This window comes from Vulpes lagopus, chromosome 8, assembly GCF_018345385.1.
Source record: "Vulpes lagopus strain Blue_001 chromosome 8, ASM1834538v1, whole genome shotgun sequence".
NCBI classification, from domain to species: Eukaryota; Metazoa; Chordata; class Mammalia; order Carnivora; family Canidae; genus Vulpes; species Vulpes lagopus.
This window is the reverse complement of record NC_054831.1, coordinates 2,523,880-2,546,318: the sequence shown is the minus strand read 5'-3', so window position 1 is coordinate 2,546,318 and position 22,439 is coordinate 2,523,880. Positions and strand designations below refer to the sequence as shown.

The 22,439-nt window shown below is 48.6% G+C and overlaps 1 protein-coding gene across 1 annotated transcript; it reads left to right on the top strand.

The window, feature by feature from the left end:
- The first annotated feature begins 212 nt into the window (after positions 1 to 212).
- ASB1 (ankyrin repeat and SOCS box containing 1) lies at positions 213 to 21,296 on the top strand. Its single transcript, XM_041767021.1, has 5 exons — positions 213 to 366; positions 4,301 to 4,442; positions 6,424 to 6,726; positions 14,094 to 14,479; positions 15,717 to 21,296. Exons 1-5 carry the CDS (start codon positions 318 to 320, stop codon positions 15,842 to 15,844), a joined length of 1,008 nt encoding a protein of 335 aa, XP_041622955.1. The 5' UTR covers positions 213 to 317; the 3' UTR covers positions 15,845 to 21,296.
- The last annotated feature ends 1,143 nt before the right edge of the window (positions 21,297 to 22,439 follow it).

Below are 22,439 nucleotides of genomic sequence, written 5' to 3'. Positions count from 1 at the left end.
TTTCCCAGACTCCTCCACTTCCGCGGAGGAACCGCGGCGCCGCCGGCCCCCGCGCCCCGCGCGCCCGACACGCCGCACCCCGACAGCCCGCGCCCCGGCTCGTTGGGCCTCACGTCCGCGCGGGAGGCCGGAGGAGGAGGCGGAGGAGGAGGCGTCGGCGCCCTGCGCGGGGCCCCGGGAGCCCGTCGGGAGGGGCGCGCCCGCCGGAAGCCGCGGCCCACCTGCCCGCGGCGCCGGAAGTGGCCGCGGCTGCCCACTTCCGGTCAGCGGGGCGCGCGCGGGCCGGGGCCGCGGACGGGGGCAGGGCCGGGGCGCCCATGGCGGAGGGCGGCGGCCCCCACGGGCGGGCCGGGCCGGGGCCCGCAGGTAACGTGCGCGCAGCCGCCGGGCCGCGGGGGGCGGGGGGGCCGCGCGGGGCGGGGGCGGGGGCGGGGGCGGGGGCGGCGCCCGGGTCGCTGTGCCCGGGCCGGGGCCGCGCGTCGTGGGCGCCCTGCAGCCCGGCCTTGCTGCCCGGTGGAGCCCGCGCCCCGCCGCCGCCGGGGACGTGAGAGGCCCCCCCGGCTGTCGGGACGGGGCTCGGGTCGTCTTCGGGAAAGCGCCCGGAGCCCGCCGCCTGCCCGGGGCGCCGCGGCACCTGCACGGGCGGGGACAGCGACGGCGGCGGCCGTGACACAGCACGTCCGGGGGCGACAGACGCTCGTGCCCGCGGCCGTCGGACCTAGGGCTTCCACCTTGAGACCCTCCCGCCGAGCGGGCGCGCGGTTGCAGGGCGGGCGGCTGCGCTGCCTGCTCCGTTGGGGACGCGTCCCCTCCTGACCTGTGCTGGGGTCCCTCTGGGTCAGTCTCTGGATTCGCCCCATGTACCAGATGCTTTTATGGGCTCTGGACCTTACACGCGGTCATCATCATCTGGGTCTTTGGAGAGCCCCCCCCCCCCCCCCCAGAGCTGATTAGGCTTGGACACTGGTTCAAGGAGCGCTTTTCATCCCTCTCTGTTCATTCTTTCAACACTTTTTTTTTCCTCCCCCAAAGATTTTATGTATTTACTCATGAGAGACGAGAGAGAGAGAGAGAGAGAGAGAGAGGCAGAGACACAGGCAGAGGGAGAAGCAGGCTCCATGCGGGGAGCCCAACGTGGGACTCGAACCCGGGACCTTTTTTTTTTCCCAAAGATTTTATTTATTTATTCATGAGACACACACACACACACACACACACACACACACACACACACACAGAGAGGCAGAGACACAGGCAGAGAGAGAAGCAGGCTCCATGCAGGGGAGCCTGATGCAGAACTCGATCGTGGGACCTTTTTTCCAAATATTTTATTTATTTATTCATAAGAGACACAGAGAGGGAGAGAGAGAGAGAGAGAGGCAGAGACACAGGTGGAGGGAGAAGCAGGCTCCACCCTGGGAGTCTGATGCGGGACTTGATTCCAGGACCCTGGGATCATGCCCTGAGCTGAAGGCAGACAGATGCTTAACCGCTGAGCCACCCAGGCATCCCTCAACAGACATTTATTGAGGAAAGTGCTATTGGCCAGACCTTGCCCTGGCTGGGGACACCGCAGTGAACAGGGGCAGGTCAAACGAAGCCGCTTCTTCTATCCCGGGGTTTGGTGGGTGCGGACTTTGACCCCAGGGATCAGGACTTTAATGTCTGGATGTCATTTGAGCATGAGAGAGACGTCTGGAATAGAGGAGGACTGGGATGGCCCCTTCCCAGTATAGACGGGGGGTAGTGTGGGAGACAGGCTGCTCTGGCCTGTATGTGAGGCCTCTTACATCTTCGCAGCACTGTTTTGTTATTTACAGTGTTGCAGGCCTGGGAGTGAGGAGCCACAGAGATTTCCAGTTAAGGTCTGAGAGCTCTGTGGAGTCCCTGTGTTGACCGTGAAGAAGCTGGTAGAAAAGCAAACTTGAAGTCATCCTTGGATCTGGAGCTAGGGAAGAGGAGGCTGCACTGAGGCTGGACCAGGCGGTGGGTTGAAAAGAAGCCAGCAAAGGGAGGCCCAGAGAAGAGCTTAGCAAACGTCTGTGGCTCCCACTTATCTGTCAGTCTTTGCTCTACACATTCTGAATCGTACTCGCTCCTGCTTTGAGCTTTTTCACTCTGGGGGTTGAAACTGCAGGGTAGCTGCTGTACAAGAGGAGAGCAGCTGGAGGAAGATCGGGGTGGGGGGGCAGCCCTGCAGGTTCCCCGATGCCTGCCTATGTGGTTTTGGGATCAGCCTGGCTGAGCCGTGTGTGTGTGTGTGTGTGTGTGTGTAAACTCCTGCTGCCCTGCCCACCTGCCAGTGAACCGTTGAGTCCTGAAGGGCAAAGAAGCTTATTCATCGCCCCCATTGTACGGTGGTCAGGCCTCCCTTGTACACAGTTGGTATTTAAGAGACATTTACAAGACGTTTAAAAGACATTACATCCAAATCAAAAGACATTGATTTGGATGTAAAAGCAACTCCATCATTGGAAAGAGTCCACCTGTGGAGGGGTATGCTTTCCATCTGTGCCTGGTCACGTGCTGGGAGTGTGCACTCCTACTTTTTCCTCGTGCCCCTGTCTGTAGTGATGTATGCAAAACTCTTGATTATCTGGAGATTGTTTCTGGGCTCCAGTGTGAGCTGGGCTCCCATTACTTGCAAATAGGTATCTAATTTTACAAATTCATCGACTACTTAATTTAGCTGTGATGGCTGTGAAGTCCAGGACCAAGGAAGGCACCAGCAGATTCTTTGTCCGACAGGGGTCTGCTTCCTGGTTCATAGGCGGAGTATTTTTGCTTTGTCCTCAGGCAGAGGGTGTGTGGGAGCTCTCTAGGGTCTCTTTTATAAGGACACCAATCCCATTCATGAAGGCTCTGCTCTCATGATCCATGCAGTCACCTGCCAAAGTCACTACCTCTTAATACCATCACCTTGGGGGGAGACACATTCAATTTATGGCAACTACTCTTTTATTCCTCACAGATTTCGATACCCATTTATCTTTATAGTAAGATCTTTTCTGGTCAATTGATTCTGTTTATCTTTTTATTCAAATGAGAATAAGTTCTTTTTAAAAAATATTTTATTTATTTACAAGAGACATAGAGAGAGGGGCAGAGACATAGGCAGAGAGGGAAGCAGGCTCCATGCAGGAAGCCTGAGGGGGGACTCGATCCCAGGACTTCAGGATCATGCCCTGAGCCTAAGGCAGACGCGTGACTGCTGAGCCACCTAGGCATCCCGAGAATACGTTCTGTTAACCGGTAGGGTAGTATTTTTTTCCCATGTGTACTAAAAATTAAGTGATTTTCATTGATATTTCCAAATAAACCTTTTTTCTTTTTAAAGTAGGCTCCATTCCTAGCATGCTCTGTGTGTGTGTGGGGGGGTGCGGTTTGACCTCAGGACCTGAGATCAAGACCTGAGCTGAGACCAAGAGTCAGACACTTAACCCACTGAGCCACCCAGGCGCCCTCTTCAGATAGACTTTTATAATGTTTTTCTCACATCTCATATAACCCGCCTCAAAAGAGGTTTGTTAATCTGCTTAATTTATTTGTTGCTATTTAAAATTTTTCTAGCATTGACTCATCTTGTCCAAGCACATGGTATGGTGTTGAGCACTTATCTCTAGTTGTCTTTTTTGTTTTCCAGTTTTCCAGTCTTCATTATGTGAAGCTGGCTTTCTGTTTATATGCATATGTTTTTAAATGTTCCTTCTTCCTGAGGTGTAACCTATATTCAGCAGTGTACCCCTCTTAGGTTACCATCTGATGAGATTCTCCTGGAGACTCCTGTGAGGTCAGTGCCCAGGTCAGCTTGCTGCAGTCACCCATGTTGCAGACAGCAGCATTTGTTTGGCTGTTGAATTTTGCCAGATGCAAGTATCTTTTTGTAACGTAGGAGATGATTATATGGTGTGCCCCAGGATTAAGACACTGCTACATTCTTGGGATAGATAGAGTAATGCTATGGTAGATTTTTTGATACCTATTTTAAATTGCCCCTGGCTAATATTTTATTGAGGATCTTCTGTATTCTTCAGCAGGGTTGACTCATTACCTCCAGCCCCACTTAAAAATTACTACCCTTGTCAGGTTGGTGTCAGGAATGTGCTTGTTTCATTAAGGGAAGCTTTCTATATTTTTCTAAGCACTGGGAGTTTCTGGAGCACGGGAGTGGTTTATTCTTGAGCGCCTGAGCTCGCCCCGGTGTACAGATGACAAAGGGGCCCGCGGCAGAGGGTGCCCCCTATTGCCTGGTGTTGGCAAGGTTTCCCCTAGCTGACAGGAGCCCCTGTCTTCAGTGCAGGTCCTAATCTGAAGGAATGGCTCAGGGAGCAGTTTTGTGACCATCCGCTGGAGCACTGTGAAGACACGAGGCTCCATGATGCAGCCTACGTGGGGGACCTCCAGACCCTCCGGAGCCTGCTGCAAGAGGAGAGCTACCGGAGGTGAGCGCCACTGCTGGGGCCGGGCCAGTACTGCACGAGGCTGTGGTGTGGACTCCCTGGTGTGCAGGTGAAGAACCTGATGCTCCCAGTGTCAGAGGACAGGGCCACAAAGGAGACGGAGGAGGCATGGTCAGACTTGCAGGAGACGGCCAGGCAGTGAGTGTGAGGAGACCTGAGTTCAAATCCAGCTCTGTCCTTGGCCTTTATATTTTCTGGAAACTTCTGGCTCTCTCTGGTGTCAGCTTTCTTGATGTTAGTCTTGAGGGCAGCACTGTTATTCTCTTGAAGAGTCGTCCTGCCCCCTTCCAAGTCTCCTGGGGCTCTTTACCCTAAGCTGTGTACGTGAGTTCACCTAACTTTGTTATTTTCCCATGGTTACCCCTCTGTGGGTGCAGACTTCCTGACGTACCCTCCTTCAGCATCTGGTGCCCACTTGTCTGCCTCCGGGGCCTGGTGCTCAGGCCCAGGCCATCATCCCATCACCTGGGGGCGTGCTGTGCACTCATCTTATTTACTTGTCTGTAGTACCCTGCCTGTTGCCCACTCGATCCTGCCACTTCCTCCAAACCGGCTCAGGCTCTTCCTTGGTAGCAGCGGAGTGTTGATACTACTTTTTTCCCCACCGGGGACCCCTGGGAGAGCACAGAGTCTTCCCTCCTGGTATTCTTGGATTGTTTTGTGGGTCGAAGATTGGAGTCCCAGCTAGCTTAGAAACTGACCTGCAGCCAGAAAGTCCTTCATGCTTGGTGTTTCTTTTCCCCGTCAGAGTTAGGATGGCAGGGAGTTGACAGAAAAAAATGCCTGCCTGTCAATATTGAAATTAATGCCGCTTTTTATGAATAGCTCCCAAGAGAAGAATTTCTAACAGTATGAGAATGGGTTTCTTTTTTTTTTTTTAACTTCTAATGTCTTAGCATTATTTCCTCAGAATAGATAACAGTATTTAAAAAAAAAAAAAAAAGCTCTAAGGATCCAGAAAGGATCGTCATACAAAGACATCAGATGGATTCTGCATGAATATTTGATGCGAGTGACTCAAGCCCAAAGGAAATCTTAAATTTGCAGATGTAATAGTAGAATAAAAAAATTAGGATAGAGTTCAACTGGGTATTTACGTATTGCTTTTCCAAATGCTTTTTTCCTTCTTATATTTGGGTTTAGTAGATCTGTTTCTAGATGACATTTTCTTGTTGCTGTGTACTTCTTTGACAATGAATCCTTGGAGTGTTCCTTGGCCTTTCTGGCTAGTGGAAGCCAGTGCACAACTGAAGGAGGAACCCCTGACCCACTCCGTGTTTCCGTGTCACTGCTTCAGTGATGTGGATGGCCAGGCTTGGTGTTCAGAGCTGCATAGGGAGCTGGCTGCTGACGTGGTGGGTCGGTGGACTACACGGCCGTGGCGTTCCTTCACCAGGGAGTCATGGTCTGATTGTCACTTCTGATGAGAGCTGAGTATAGCCAGTTTCCCTCTGTGTTGGCCTTAGTGATTCCTGCAGGCTGTCATTTGTGCTGTGTCACAGGCAGAGGGACCACAGTGGTCACCTGGGCCCAGTGAGGATGCCAAGGCCCCACCTCAAGGCCTTCACAGCTAGTAGCTGGTGGGAAGAGGCCTTGGGACCATGACACAGATTGCCAGCAGTTGTGCTGCTCTTCATCCTGCAGTGTCTCCCTGGGCAGACCCTTCCACTCTTTGTGGAACAAAGAACTTTGGACCAAGAGTCAGGAAATCTGGGATCTTGGCTCTAGTGTTCATTGGTCTGCCTGTGCCTCAGTTTCCTCTGCTTTGGATCGGTGGTGCCCCATGTGCAGATCCGGCATTTCATAAAACAACGCACGTGGAGGCATTCTTGAAGCCTAGAGTGTCTGAAGAGGTTGCCCCCTGGGTCTCTGTTCCTTGTATGTGCCAGCATGAGAGGGAGCAGAGCAGCTTGTGGGGTTCCCAGCTGCCCTCCCAGCCCGGCCCCCCTGTGTTCTTTCTTAGCCGCATTAACGAGAAGTCCGTCTGGTGCTGCGGCTGGCTCCCCTGCACACCGCTGAGAATCGCGGCCACTGCGGGCCACGGGAACTGTGTGGACTTCCTCATCCGGAAAGGGGCCGAGGTGGATCTCGTGGATGTGAAAGGACAGACTGCCCTGTACGTGGCTGTGGTGAACGGGCACCTGGAGAGCGCCCAGATCCTGCTGGAAGCTGGCGCTGACCCCAACGGAAGCCGGCACCACCGCAGCACCCCCGTCTACCATGCCTCGCGTGTGGGCAGGGCCGACATCCTGAAGGCGCTCATCAGGTCAGTCCCGCCGAGGCCTGGCCACCGTTGCCCTGCATGGGCCCTTGGGGGGACGTGGCCCCATGGCTGGCCTTCCTGGGGCCACACTCTCATCCCTGTTGCCTGAATTTACTTCTCTCTCTCTGTAAAGTCAGACATGTTGGAAGATTTGTCTGTTAGTTAGTCTTTTTAAAGAGCTGCTGCTTAGTGCTGCCTGCCAGTTCTCATTTTTCTGCTGATCGTCTATTTTTATATTTTTCCCATTTTCCTTATTTTAATTTTATTTCTCTCCTTTTTCAGTTGAATGATTATTGATTTTTTTCCCCTGAAGTGTCAACTTTCAAGGTTATTAATTCACCTTTCTGTGTAGCTTTGGTCGTATCTGCTGAACTTTCCCCCCATTTTTCAACCAGATATTATCAAGGTCGATTTCTTCTTTGCTCTTATGGTCATGGAAGAGAAAAGTTGGATACACGTTTTTATGAACTACTTTTACTGTATTGGGCTCAGATAATGTGCAGTGTATAATTTGCATTTGGGGGATTCTTTTGAGTTTTTTAGTAATTTTTTTTAATGTCACACGTTAAAAGGTTAGGTTGCTATGGTTACTCGTAAAGCCGTACCAACCATGGGTGTTTTATTTGCATAGTGCAGTATGGTAGCCTCGGTGGTGTTCCTCGTGGTCCCTCTTGTTTTACATGTTTAACCATCAGATCTGCCCCACGTTCAGAGAAGTCTGTTAGTCTTTAATTGCTGTTGTGATTTGTCAGTTTCCCTTTTTATTTCTAGTATCTTTTTGTTTCCTGTTTGATGCTAAAAGTTGTTGCGTGTGGGTTATGCTCATTATCAAACCAGAAGGTAACTGTAGGTTTTATTGAAGGCCTTTTGTCGCATTTAGTTTTAACCTTTGTGGGTTTAAGCAGTGCTGTGGGTGTTCACCTTTCTTAGTGGACTGGGTAGGATTCTGTTTTCTCATACATTTAACACTATGACCATAGCTGATGTTAGGTCTGTGTCTCTCTCGGTTTCTCAGCTGCTCCATATTTTGTATCTTTGCTCCATGACCTCTGTTTTCTTTGCTTTCACTTTCTATTATTTTGGATAGTTTATGGTGTTATTTCAATTATAGTAATGGTTACATTTTTAAAGAATTTGAACCAGATTACATTTTCATTTTCTGTGTCTCCAATGACTTCTTTCTACCAAAGATGCTTTTTTTTTTTTCCCATGTCTTGTTCCGGAGGCATTTCCTGTGGTTGGACAGAGTACAGTTTATTTAGGTAGCCAGTTTTCAGTGTGGAAAGGATCGGCTAAGGGTCCTATTGTTACAGGCCGCAGTGGGGGTAGTTCTGAGGAGCAAGAGACCTGGTGTCTCCTCACCCAGCGCAGGGTGTACTGAGAGCATATTTATTACGTGAAACTTTTTTTTTTTTTAAAATAACTATGGAATTGGCTCTTGGAAAGACAGACAAGGGTATTATGGTTGTTATATTAGAAGATGATAAAGCTGTGATGCTTTTTTTCCCTTCTCTTTAAGGATTTTTAGCCTGATAATCTAAGCCACCCCGGTCCCATGTCTTTGCATCTTAGAGAATGTAAGTCATTAATTTGGAAATATTTTTGAATAGGATCAATCAATGAAATTTCCTTTTGGTTCCAGAAATCCCTTCAGGCATTTCAGTCAGTTCATGATGCACAACTGCTTTGAATTAACTGCAGGCTTGACTTCCAGAAGTACATATACAGACGCCCGGTTTGAGAAAGTGTGGCTGTTATTAAGACATCTTATTCTCTTACTGGAGCATAGGACGTTACTATTACAACGAGGTACCAAGAACACATATTTAAAAGTTTTCTATTTTCTAAATTACCAGGTAACTGACTTACTGACTTTTGGAAAATGGGAGTGATACGGTTGATTTACTGAACAAATAATATAATCTAAATAGAATGTCAGCTGTTGCCTTCCTAGGTCCTTGGCCCTGATAATGCAGGGCTCTCTGCTGTCACGCCGTAATTTGCTGTTTCTCTGCAAGTAAATTCTACTTTGTTATTTGTAAATTCCCTTGATATATGTTGCTGACTTTTTTAAAGAAGGTAAGGAGTGGTGTTTCTGTATGTGCAAAATTTATATTGATTCACTGAGTTGTCCCAGTGGTTCCTTGCCAGAGATATTAAAAGCAGGAGGGGAATTTTGGAAAATATTCAGGATTAAAATTAACTGGATTCTATCCAGCATATTTTTATGAGTGGATGAAGGGCTGTCTTTCCCATAGTTCAGTAATACCAGATTGTCATATTGCCCAAAAGTACAAACATTTTGGAAGACCTGTTCCTGACAAAAGGAGGGAAAAAAAAATATCACTGCTTAAAATCTAGTTCTCTTTTTCTTAATTGATTGAGTATGTGAAGTGAAATGGCAGTTTCTGTGTGGTTTGGTCTATGTTTTAGGACACTCCTGTCCGTGCTGGAGTGTCTAGGAGGCTGGGCGATGTTTGTGTTAGTGGTGTCTGATGATGCTACGTGGCATCAGTGGGGAAGCGGACTGGCCTGTGAGCACATTGGTCTGTGTGCCTCTCCTTTCTCTTCTTAGGCCTGTGCTGCCGGAAAGCAGAAGTGTGGGTTTCAGAGAGAAGTTCCTTTGGACATTCAGAATAGTGCTGAGGAGATCGGCGGTAGAATATGATTGCTGGCCAGACATTTATATCAGGGCCTGGAAGATGATGCTCTTTCCTGTGTCCTAGACCCCTGCCTGTCCACTTGTCATCTCTGCTTCTCATGCTGTCATTTCCTAATTGCAGTGAAACACGTGCCGACAAAACCTGTGTGGCATTGAGGGCTGTCTGGGGTGCTGGAAGCCCAAGGAAGCAGGTGCTGGCTGTCTGGTGTTGACTCAGATGAGAGTCGGGTAAAGCCTGCGGGGCAGTGATCTCACAGGAGCCAGATCCTATCCGGTTGCACAGGATTGCACTTGGGCCCATTACTGCTGGTGTTCACTTTGATCTTTTGATTAAGGTGGTATCTGTCAGGTTTCTTCACTGTAAAGCTATTCTTTTTCCCCTCTGTAATTATTTAATTAGTATTTTGTGGAGAGGTACCATGCAACACATATATATCATATTTCTCATCAAATTTTTAATTTATTTGTTTGTGTTAGACTTATGGTTCCTCCCTTATCTCAGGAGTTATAATCCCTCATTATTGTTACTTACTTTGATGCTCAGATGGTCTCGGATTTGGCTGCAGGGAGCCCAGCTTTGTCATGACATGTTCCCTGCATCCTTTGAACAGTTCCTTATTTTGTCTTATAACAGCATATTCTAGGCTCATCTAGCGTCATGCCTGTCTTAGCCCTGGAATTAGTCATTTCTCCAAGGAGTCCTGGTTTCTTTTAATGGAGAATGGTATTTAGAAGCCAAGATCTGGATACTGATAGTGTTTATTACATATGGGCTGTTCTGTTCTCAGCCCTCCTACTGGACAGACCCTAAGTTACATATAAACACATTTCTATATCTACATACATTGGCAGTTGAGTTCACCCAGATACTTCTAATCCAGTCTGGTACCACAGAGGCCTTCCTACTTTTCCCCTTTCCAAATTTATTTGCTTTTCTGACAGAGACCTGGTTCCCTTATCCTTAACATATATATTTATTTTGCCAATCCCCCATCTGTAACCAGTCTAATGTTGCTGCTCCCTCTCACACATGACTCCTCATCTCATGCGGGCTAACAATACTCCATGCCAGGCAGCCCTTTTAGCAGGCATCCTCTTAGCTTTGCCAGGACTGATTCACTGAGCTAGGCTGCCGTCCGTGCTTGAGTCAGTGGCCTCTGCTTAGATTAAAGAGACCTAGATTGGTAGTTTGCACTTGGGCTGAGAGAACTCCAAATTCTTGAGGTAAGTCACATTTTTGGACTTCCCGGAAGACAAGGGCAGGTCTCTTGTGGGGACCCAGAAGCCTCTGCCTTTTTACAGTCATTTAGAGATCGGCTCTGCTGAAGAATGAGGCTTCCAGGTCAGACTGTTCATGCATCTGTCCCGTGAAAGATGCATTTCCTTACATCTGGGCTGTCAGTGGGCCTCAGAAGAGGAGAGCTCTTGGATGGCCATAAGGCTTATCTCAGGGACTGCTGTGAGCACGCTCATGGGGAGGGGGGGCGGGCGGCGGCAAAGGGGATGTTGCATGAAGCTTCCCTGTTGGCAAGCTGTGCTTCCTGTCTTAGGTCCTTCTAGGTCATCTCATGTTGAGAGTGGCCTGGCTATCTGGTTGTTTGGTATAGTTGAAAAGAGGAGCCAACCTGCAGGCAGGACATGATGGCACCATCTGGAAACACAGTTGGGTTAAGGTGTTTTGTTTCGTTTTTTTCCTTTTAACTTTTGTGGATTGTTTTTAATTTGTTTATGACATATATTTACATGGTTCCCAAGTCAAATCTGTAAAACAAAGTATATTAAAAGAAGTCTAACTTCTGTGCTGGTCTCCATCAACCCCCTATAGATGACCTTTTAACACTTATATGGTTTATTGCTCCATTGTTAAAAAATAAACATAGTGTCTATGTGTCTAGGTCTGTGTCATAGACAGGTATGTATTGTAACCACTTTCCCCCAGATAAACAGTAGCATGCTACATACTTTCACTGCCCTGCCTTTCTCACTTGTTAAATGTGTTGAGGTCATTCCAGAGCAGTATTTAGTGATACTCCTCACACCTTTTCATAGTGGTTCGGTGCTGCTTTATGTGGATGGACCACAGTTTGTTGAACCAGTCTCCTTTTGAGGGACCTATGGGTTGTTTCCTGCCTTCAGCTGCTATGGATAAGGTTTTAATGAATTGTGTGCATGCATCTTTTCAGAATTTTGCAAATGTATCTTGGGGATAGATTCCAAGAGTGTGATTGATGGGTCAGAGGGTAAATGCTAATGTAATTTTGCCAGCTCTTGCCAAATGTTTTCCTAGTGGGACTGTTCCATTTTGCATTGCCCCCAGATCTGAATGAGATTTGTTGTTTCTTAAAGCTTGTTCAATAAAATTTTGCTTTTCCCCAGTGTGATAAGTGAGAAGTAGTATCTCAGGGTAGGGTTTGTTTGTTTTGTTAAGTATAATTGACATATAATTTTATGTTTCAGGTGTAAAAGTAGTTTTAATTTGCATTTGTGCTATGAGTGAGGCTGAGCATCCTTTCAAATGGCTGAGAGATGCCTGCCACTGTCAATATCTCTTGCTCATTTTCCTGTAAAACAGTTGATGTTTTCCTTTAAAACAAACAAACAAACAAAAGATTTATTTATTTGAGAGAGAGCAAGAGTGAGCATGGGGGAAAGGCAGAGGGAGAGGGGAGTCCCAAGCAGACTCCGTGCTCAATGTGGATCCCAACTTGGGGCTTGATCCCAGGACCTTGCGATCACAACCTGAGCTGAAACCCAGGAGTCGGACACTTAACTGACTGAGCCACCCAGGTGCCCTGATCTTTTCCTTTTATTAGTTCTTTATGTATTAACGATATTAATCTTTTGTAATATTCCCCCAACTTTTCCACTTACTATTTTCCTTTGCTTATGCTGTTTTTTTGCCATGCAAAAGTTTTTCTTTAATTTTTATGGTAAAAAGCTTTGTTTTGGAGCTCCTGGGTGGCTCAGTGGTTGAGTGTCTGCCTTCAGCTCGGATCATGATCCCGGGGTTCCGGGATCGAGTCCCACATTGGGCTCTCCACAGAGAGCCTGCTTCTTCCTCTGCCTGTGTCTCTGCCTCTCTCTGTGTCTCTCATGAATAAATAAATAAAATCTTTAAAAAAAAAAAAAAAAAAGAAAAGCTTTGCTTTTTACATCTTTTCTTGTTTGATTTTCCAAAGGAACTTTATAATCAACTTTGTAACTCCAGAGATATTACTTTTGTTTATTTATATTTATAATCAAGTTATTTAGTTCTAAGAATGGGATTTTCATTTATATAATAAACCTAGGGGAAATTGACCGCTTAATAATGTTGAGCCCTCATCTCCAAGGCAGTGGTGGATCTTTCCATTTCTGACGTCTACTTGTGTGACTTTAGTAGTGTTTTTTAACTTCCCTCCTGCAAATTTTGGACATGTACTGTGAAGTTTATGCTTAGATATCTCATTTTAAAATTATTTTGATGTCATAAATGAGGTCTTTTTTCCTTGTGTTTTTGAACTTATTTTTGTATGTATGAAGTCTATTGGTTTTATAACTTTATTAGTTAATAAATTCTCTTATTGCTTATTGTATTTTCATTAATTATTTAGGGCTTTCCAGACATAGTCATATCCTCTGAAAATAGGGAAAAATTTTCCTCTTCCTTTATAATCTTAATCGACTAATTGCTTTCTTTTATCTGATTGCACTAATAACTTTATTTAAAAGGCCTGAATAGGGGCGCCCCGGGTGGCTCGGTTGATTGTCTGACTTTTGATTTTGGCTCAGGTCATGATGCGTTAGGGTCTTGAGGTCAAGTTCTATGTCAGGGAGTCTGCTGCTTTTTCCGCTCTCCCTCTCCCCCGCCTCCCTCAGCCACCTCCCCCAGTCACCCCTACCCCGCGCGTGTGTGCGCGCACGTGCGCACGCTTTCTCTCTTAAATAAATAAATCTTTAAAATGCCTTAATAATAGTGGGCTAGGTGTAGGCGGCTTGTCCCGGCTTCCATAGGAGAGCTGCCCCTTTCCAATAAGGTGAGGTACCAACATCTGGGTTTTATCTTATGAAGGAAATGTCTCTCACTTTTTTTTTTTTTTTGAGTATTTATAAACCTGCATTAGTGTTGAGTTTTGGCCCATGCCTTCTTTTTATCATCTGTAGAGGTAACCATGATTTTCCTCTTAGTTCTGTGAATGTGATGAACTATGTTCTTAGAATTTCTCATATGGAACCACCCTTGCATTCTTGGAATAACCCTCCTGAGGTCATGGTTATTGCTTTCTTAATATACTTTGGATTCTCTATGCTAATATTTCATTGGAGGTTGTTAAATTGATATTCATAAGTGAAATTAGTTGGTAGGTTTTCTTTTTTTTATGGTGTGGCTTTTGTCAGGTTTGGGGATTGTTTTGCTAATTTCATAAAATGAATTTGGAATTTTTCCTTTTTTCCCCTTGGTTTTGAAGTAGTTTAAATAGCCATAAGATTGTCAGCTCCTCACAGGCCTTACAGAGTTCCCTTATGAATTTTTGTGTGAGTGGACTCCAAGTTGTTAATTAGTGTCTTACATTGCTGGAAGTCGTGAGACCATCGTGGTCTGTGGGGTCTCCTCAGCGGCTCCCCAGTGCTCACGGAGGTCAGGCCTGTCTCCTCAGGGTGTGGTGGGTATCTGTTGACTTTGGCTGGTCTCCCACAAGGTCTCATTGTCCCTGTGTCTCCCCTGTAGGTATGGGGCTGACGTCGATGTCAACCACCACCTGACTCCTGACATCCGGCCCCCCTTCTCCCGGCGCCTCACCTCCTTGGTGGTCTGCCCCTTGTATATCAGCGCAGCCTACCACAACCTCCAGTGCTTCCAGCTGCTTCTCCAGGCTGGGGCGAACCCCGACTTCAACTGCAATGGTCCTGTCAACACGCAGGGCTTCTACAGGGGCTCCCCCGGGTGTGTCATGGATGCTGTCCTGCGTCACGGCTGTGAGGCAGCCTTCGTGAGCCTGCTTGTAGAGTTTGGAGCCAACCTGAACCTGGTGAAGTGGGAATCCTTGGGCCCTGAGTCAAGAGGCAGAAGGAAGGTGGACCCCGAGGCCTTGCAAGTCTTTAAAGAGGCCAGAAGTAAGTGGCCTGAGTTCCATTCTGACTTGCAGTCTGTTTGGCTCAACCAAATGAATCGGGCTGTAGTGATTAAAAAGAAAAAAACCCTTCCAGTGAAGCCCGTAGTCAGAATCTTCAGTCAGGACCAGGAATCTTCCAGACTACTTCCAGATTGGCCTTTTCAAATTCCTAGACACCAAGAGTTGATACAAAGGAATATATAAAAGTGCATGTTCAAAGTTCCTGGAATTATAGTCTCTCTGCCCCTCTGCTCTGCTTTGTGACCCCACATTCCTTCACTTACACATAGTTTCTCCTCCATGTTTGCCTGACGACAAATTGCAAGCCCTTCCTCCTCTAGGGGTCCTCCTTCCCTTTCTTCAGTTCCCACTCAAATACCGTTATTTTTATTATGTGATAATGTCTGGTTTTTGTTAGGATAAACTCCCATAGTTGCTTATTTATGAAGAAAGATTTTGCTAGTGAATTAATAAATCGATAGCCAGGTTGTGTGCAGTTGATCTGGGGCTTGGACTTCTCCGAGACTCTGTCCGGGACTCAGAAATTGGCCTTGTGCACCTCCTGTGGGCTGCCGTGGGCCCTCCGTGACCCACCCGTGCCCGGCCTCCTTGCCTGGGTTTTGAGGGCATCTGAGTTGAAAACTTTTTCCCTGACCCTTACCTCTTACAGAACTTCAGTTGATTGTGTTTTTGTTGTTGGGGTCTCCTCAGCCAGTCATTAAAACGTGCTCCCATGGAGCCTTCCCCGAAAGAGTTGGAGAAGTGGTCACTGGAGTCATCCTGGTGGAGCGAAGCTGCCTGGGTTGTGCCTGCTTCACAAGGCAGACACGTGGCTAGGCCGTTTTGACCCAGAGTAAAATTGTCAGCCTGCAGGCCTCATAGAGCGCTCAGCCTGTGTCTCCTGGGTCCCCCTGGACTTTCTGGGATCCCCCAGGAGCCGAGGCTGACAGAGGGTGAGGGTCAGTTCACACCTGCCAGCGCCTTCAGTGGTCAGCTCTGACTTCTGTCTAGGAAATTAACCACAGTCAAGGAGGTGCTGTCACGGTGAGCAGGTGGCCCAGGGGGAGATCCCAGCCTTTCCACAGCCGGGCGGAGCAGATGACAAGACCTTCCTCACCAGGGACCGCCCCGTCCACTGTAGAGCTGGGAGCTGGCAGTGAGCGTCAGTACAGTCCTGCCTGCGGTCGTTGGAGTTAACCTCGCTCCCTCTGTCTCCCTTTCTTCCCACGGCGATCCAGGTGTCCCCAGGACCTTGCTGAGTCTGTGCCGTGTGGCCGTGAGAAGAGTTCTTGGCAAATACCGGCTTCATCTGATTCCCTCGCTGCCTCTGCCAGACCCCATAAAAAAGTTTCTGCTTTATGAGTAGAATTCCGGTGCAGCAGTTGATTGCAGTGAGAAGAAGGTGATCTGCCGTGAAAGTTGACGCTGATTCTTGCCCCCGTGAACCACATCCTGTGCTGCTGATGGAATCCCACTTGGCTCCTGGTAAAGCAGAAACCGCCTTGTTCTCATGGACTGTAATTCCATCTCAGGTGCTTGGGGCATCGGACAGGCCTGGGGTCATTGTCAGCTGAAAAGTTCATACAAAATTCCATTTCGTTCTTCCTCAGTATCTCTGTTGTGGATTCTCACGGTAGCATGTTAACCAAGTGGGCCTTGCAGTGTGTGTGAGTACGGGCCAAGGTTGGAGGCCTGCTAATGGCTCCAGTGGGGAAGACGCCTAGCACTTTCCAGAACTGTGCTTCTGTTTATATTTTTACTTCTCAGTTTCATTGTTTGATTAAAACCTTCTGACACCTAAATGAAAAGAGAGCTTTTGTTAAAAAAAAAAAAAAAAAAAAAAAAAAAAAAGTAGAGTACAGAAATGCAGTTCATGAATTTGCTAGTTTGTTTTCCCTGCTCCTGGGGGTGACATGTGGCATTTGTCTACACACAGCCCTTCCTTGCCACTTCAGTGCTCTCTTCTTGTGGTGGCAGTGTCCTCTGTTAATTGTCTCTGAGAGGGTTTCTTGGCTGCATGGATTGGCTGTGTTAGCTCAGTCAGTACCTGCATCCTTTCAGAGTCTCACGGGATACCCTTTGGCAGCGCTGCACCTGTTCTGATACCTAACTGTGCCTAGTGTCACGCCAGCAGGTCTCATGAATTCTCTGCCCCTTCACTTTGGGGAGCTTCCAGACACTGATTGATCTTAGGAGGCCCACACTGAAGATCTAGCCAGGAAAATGACTGCCTCCATTTGGACCAAGGACTGCTCCAACAGCATTCACTGCCAGTTCTAACCGGAGGAAACACCTGTGGCACTGCCTTCTAGTCCTTGCACACTCCAGGACGGGGGGATTCACTTGCCCTCTGGATGGTTCCAAGCTTCCAGTTGCTTAGTGTCCAGTGAACAACACATCTGGCATTTGGTTGATTGCTCTTTGCCTCTTTGGACCTGATGTCTTTGTAGTTGCTCCTTGAACCTAAGGACGGGGCAGTGAGGTCAGGGGACTTCCCTTGCCTCCTTGGGGCTGCTGGTAGGTGAGATGAGCTAAGTGATCATCCCCAGGTGTTTGGCTGTGGGCAGGGGTCACTCACATCCCGGCTGTGCAGCTCGGGACTGGCTGTGTCTGTAGAGGTGGGCCATTGGCTGCCTCCTCAGAGCTCTCCAGGTGATGCTGTTTCTTGGGAAACCACATCTGGTAGTTTGAAGCCTCTGATGACAATTGTGTGGAATCGTGGTGATTCTCACCTTCAGAAGTGTTTAGAAATGGGTAAATTCCAAATCTGAGTTTAGGTTTTCTGTAGTAAGAGAGATCTAATTTGTAATCATTGAGTTAATGATGCAGGTTTACTTCATGACTGACAGCACTGTATATTTTAGCCGAGGAGACACGCAGTGCCTGTCATTGTCTTAGGTGGCTCCAGGATAGAATTCTAAACCCCTCCTCGTGTCATGGACGGCTCTGCCAGAAAGCCGGGCTGTGGCCTGTAGGTGCGTGCGTGGGGACGGAGGGGAGAAGAGTCCCTTAGGATTCGGGGGGGAAGACAATCACTGGAGACTCCACGTGGCTTCAGTGACCCTATCACAAGCTGTGGCCATAGTGTAACTGTGGGATGGCTGTCGGAGCCTGCGATTCGGCGTGTGCGCTGCTGCCAAAGGCCTGGGGGCCCTGGTTGGCTGGGCTTATGCAGAGCTTGGGGCCTGTCAGAGTGACATTGTGAGCTGCAGGTTGTGGGTAGCTGGTGAGGGCCGTTAGAGCCAGAGCCAGGTGCCGTGGCTGAGAAGGGATCAGGGGTGTTCCTTGTGGCACTCGGGGTGGGCCCAGGACCGCAGTGAGGCTGTGGTGGGAGCTTTGGGGAGGTGGGGCTCTGTCTCCACATGGAGAAGTTCGAGCCACCCATGGGTGGACTGAGCCACTGGCAGGGAACTCATGTTACCAGTGGTGTGAAAGCAGTGGCTGGTCATCTTCTTGGTAGGGCTGAGAGAGTGTGGGTGGTAGTTCACCTTACTTTCAGCAATTCCAACTCTGGGTCCCCTTTCCTCTGCCCTCTTGGCTCAGGTTCTCCCCAGGCACACTGTGCATCTGCCCCCCTGGGTGCTTTCTGCAGAGGCCCGTTAAGGACCGGGCCTCTCCAGCACTGCCCGGGGTAGACGGTGACTCTGTCCTGGACCTTCTGGAAAGCAGCACCTGGGAATGCTGCCAGGGCAGAAGCCTCGTACCTGTAGGCACGACCACCCGGCTGCGCCGAGGCAAGGGCCCAGCAGCGTGGTCTTGGGGTCCGTAGCCCAGGGAAGCAAGCGCGGAGCTGATTTCTGGGGGGTTGAATGATTTTTCCAGGGTCTCTCTTAAAGGAGTGGACTGAGCTGACCCTCACTGCTGTGTCTCCCCCAGACCTGGCCCGGGAGGCGGTGTGAGTCAGGAGCGCAGGGTCAGGAGGTGGGGCCTCTCCTGCTCTGCCCCTGGAGTGTGCTGTGTTCTAGGCCAGCAGCAGGGCACCAGGGCGTCCGCTTTTCCTTTGCAGAGGACAGGTCTGCTGTTCAACCAGACTGCTGATTCTTTCAGAATCTGGACAGCTTTGAGGCTCACCCTCTAGTCTGAAACTTCATAGCCGCCAAACATGAATCTGGAAACAGTGTACATCATTGCTTAAGGCCATTCGTACTTGTTGTGAGTAACTTTCCTAAAGCTCCCTTTCTTTCTGTTGGCAAGGATAGGGTAATCATGTTTCTGAGGTGTGGGGCACCCAGGTCCCACGTAGCAAGGAAACGTAGTGGTGGTGGTTTGATGAGGCTGCTGCCTGGCAGGCCCCAGGGCCCTGCAAGGAGGGGCACGACAGACCCATGGGAACGAGCCAGAGTGTCCCCCCCCCCAGCCTGGTCCCAGGAGTGTCCCAACTCTCCCCTCAAACAGAGTCCTGCTGTAGGCCTTGGCTGCTGTGGACAGGTGGGCAGGGATACCTCTGAGAATTCCGCTCTGGCATCCTGGGTGTGGATTTTGAGTGTATTTCCCAAAGCCATCAATGTCACACATAGCTGTGCCTTTTCCTATTACTTATGTTATTTATGTATTTATTTATTTATGTCCTGCCTTGTTCTAGAAAAGGGTTGAAGGCAGTGATGCTTGTTTTTGTTTTTGGTTTTTTTTTTTTTTTTGATGCTTGGTTTTTGATGTTCTGTTTTGACATTTGGGAAGTTTCTGTCCACATGCACCCATTAGGGTATTTTAAAAAGAGGACAATTAGCAGTTTTCTAATGTTGACTATATTTCTGTTCTCAGGCTTAAGTGCCATCCTTTTTTCTTTTTACCTTCTTTCTTGAATTGATTTTTTTAATAAAGGGTTCATGTAGAAGTAGGAGGAGAGAAACATGCAGCAAGCGTAGGTGTGAGCAAAGGAAAATCAGCCTTAGAGAGAAATGCTTTGCCCATGGTTGTCTGCGTGCTGCTGCACGGCCCAGGCAGGCCCCAGGCAGTGTGGAGGCTGCACTCTCACACCTGTACATGCCCACAGGACTTTTGGGAGGACACACGGGAGAACGTGTGTGAGAGCACTTTGTACTGAGCATTCCCTGTGACTGTAAACTGCTCTTGTGACTGCTGTCCCTTTCTCAGTGGATATGCATTTAAGGGGATGGAGGTGCTGGAAGGGCCTGTGACCTTGGGGATCGGGCTTGACCTTGTGTCCCCCCCCCCCCCCCCCCCCCCGGCCAGGCAGCGATGCTCATAGGGGCCCATAGCATAGGCCTTTGGCACAGAGGGCTCTGTGCACGTCAGTAAGGACAGGGCACATGTTAAATAACTTAAGAGGTCAAGTTTATTCAACCTAGAGGTTTGTATTTTATTTTGAGATAATGTCTTTCCTAACTTGGGTGAGAAAATGTACTTTTATGTAACAAAGGTGATAATAGAGGGCTATATATATATATATATATATATATATATATATATATATTTTTTTTTTTTTTTAAATGCTCTTGGCTGTAAGATGAAGATAAAATACTGGCTGCTCTTTGTCAAGCCCCAGAGTTTCTTCTTAAGTTTGCCAGTCTCTGAAGTCCCAGAGCCAGGGAACTACAGTCCAGCTATGGTGTATGTTTACATAATGATGAGAAATTCCTCTTGGATTCTTAAAACAGCCTGTTTATGTTGTTGAAGGCTCTCACAGCATTTCTGCTGCCTGGTAGTCTAAGAGTAAGCTCTGAGGTCACTACATGTGGTGTTGGAGGGTCATGCTTATGTCCTGGCGGTGGCAGAACCGCCCTGTGGGGTAGGCATCAAGCCATTCCTGCGTCCATGAGAAACACTGTCTGGGAGTACTGTGTGGCCTTCTCAGTGGGGCCCGCCCTTACCTCGGGCCTCGGGGCCTGTGGCACCCCTGAGCGCCTGGGGCACGTTGCATGTTGGTGATGGCGCTAATAGCAGGCCTTCTGGGGCTGAGGCTTCAGGCTTCTGCCCTGCCCCTTTGGCCGCCTGCCCAGGCGCACGGTGACCAGTCCTCAGTGGTCTGGGCTCCCCACCAACTCCTATCTACTTGCTGAAAGTGCCTCATGTGGCCATGTGACCTTTCTCCCTGACTTACTTTTATCTCTTTCCCACCCCCCTACAGCCTGACCCCTCGGTGTGGAATAAAATAACTGGTGTGCACTCTTAGTGGTTAGTGGGCTTGTCTCAGGAGAGTTCCACGGGAGGGCCACGCAGACCTTGGAGTGTAGTGATGTACAGAAATACACTTTATAATCCTAGGCAGACAAGCCGACGGAGCAGTGAGGCGGGGAGCAGGGGTCACTTCTGTTGCCTTAACATGTAATCACCCAGTGTCTGGAATACATGGGCAGCCTTTTTTTTGCTGTTGTTTTGATTTCAGATCTCCACCAGTAATGTACGAATGTGTGTAAATGCAGCTTGAGTGTGGTGTTTGTGAACACAGCTTCTTGTACCTCTGAAGTCACGGCTTCCTGCTGTGCTCTAGCCCCAGCGTGCCCGCTCAGCTCTGCAGTGTTGGCACAGTGCTTGGTTGGGAGTGTGACCCGCAGGGGCCTGTGTGCGTGGAGACATGCTGCAGGGAGTGTTCGCCATAGTCCCTGCGTGTCCCTTCCGCTCCGGTAACGAATGTGTGTTTGCCCTCTGCTGCTGGGATGGCGATTGTTCTTGCACTTGTGCCTGGTGAAGAGTTTTCACAAGTATGATGGGCATCTTTGATATGTTATTGTAACTTTAATAAACGCTTTATTACCCTTTAACTCAACCCCTATCCCCAATGTCTTACTTTTTTGGACTGTTTATCTCAACGGGTAGAAACTGGTCTTGTGAAATCTTTGAATACACATTTCAGCCACGTGATGGGCTCCTTGGAAAGTTTGTAATGATACGGAGAGAGGAACTTTTTTGAACTGCTCTGAGGGATCTTGGTATTCTAGGGAGGCACCCAGAATGTGGCACAGATTTAAACTTTCAGCCAAGCCTGTTTTACTTAGTGGGGTTTCCAGTTTGAGGAGAACGTGCCCTTAAAGTGTTTGAAACCCACGGCTTTCAAGCAGAGCGAACTGTCCCTGTGGGGCTCTGCAGGGGGAGGCAGTGGAGAGCTGTGGGCAAAACCATTGTTTCTGGGTCTCTGTTACATGTGGCTTACTTTGACAGCGGGAGGGTGAGGTATGAAGCTTTGGGATGAGCCCAGCAGGGAAGGAACTAAATAAAAACATGTATGTATATCTCAGAGACCACTAGGATGCTCTCTGTGCCTGCTGTCTCGGATACCTTCTTCATTCCTCGCATCCTGGCCACTCCCCACCCCCAGCTGCACACACACCACTCCTGCTCGGACGGAAGGGTGGTTTCACTTTCTGTCCCAAACCAGCTCAATTTGTGTGGCAGAGGTGAGTGGTTTTCCTGCACTGTCCAGTTTTCATGTGTGATAACAAAGCCCACAGTTTCAGCTGGACACTTAAATTCCCAGATTAGCCTCTGTACAGTGGCCATTTGCCATAATTCCTTTCTGAAATCCCATTAAAGTGACAGGGGAGTTTTACTTTTTGAAAAATGTACAAATCCACTAAGATGACTGAATAGCAACAACATTTAGGGATCAACCTCTCAAGAAAACAGATGATGGTAACTGGTACAGAAACATCTGAGATAACCACCCTGTAAGAAGAAGTGAGAGTATCTGAGAATCTGATTTCACCGCAGAGCTCCCAAAGGCCCTGGAATCAGCAGCTCAGGTACCTTTGAAGTGGCTGTGGGTGAAAGTGGGAGGACTGGCCAAGAGCCAGGAAAGTGGGTGGGCTGTGGGAGGACTGGCCAAGAGCCAGGTTGAGACGTAGTCCTGACCCTGCTGCACACAGTTGGGCAGTGGTACTTGCCCCAACCCAGTGCAAGAGTGAAAGGAAGTGTGCCACATTCAGCCTTCCGTACATCAACTCTTCAGCTGGGTATCAGGGAAAGAAGCTTCTCGGGGAATCCCACCAGCCTAATGTATAGAA

Coding starts and splice junctions, on each gene's coding strand:
- ASB1 (XM_041767021.1), top strand. CDS start 318: ATGGCGGAGGGCGGCGGCCCCCACGGGCGGGCCGGGCCGGGGCCCGCA. Junction 367..4,300: donor GGCCGGGCCGGGGCCCGCAG/GTAACGTGCGCG, acceptor TCTTCAGTGCAG/GTCCTAATCTGAAGGAATGG. Junction 4,443..6,423: donor CAAGAGGAGAGCTACCGGAG/GTGAGCGCCACT, acceptor GTTCTTTCTTAG/CCGCATTAACGAGAAGTCCG.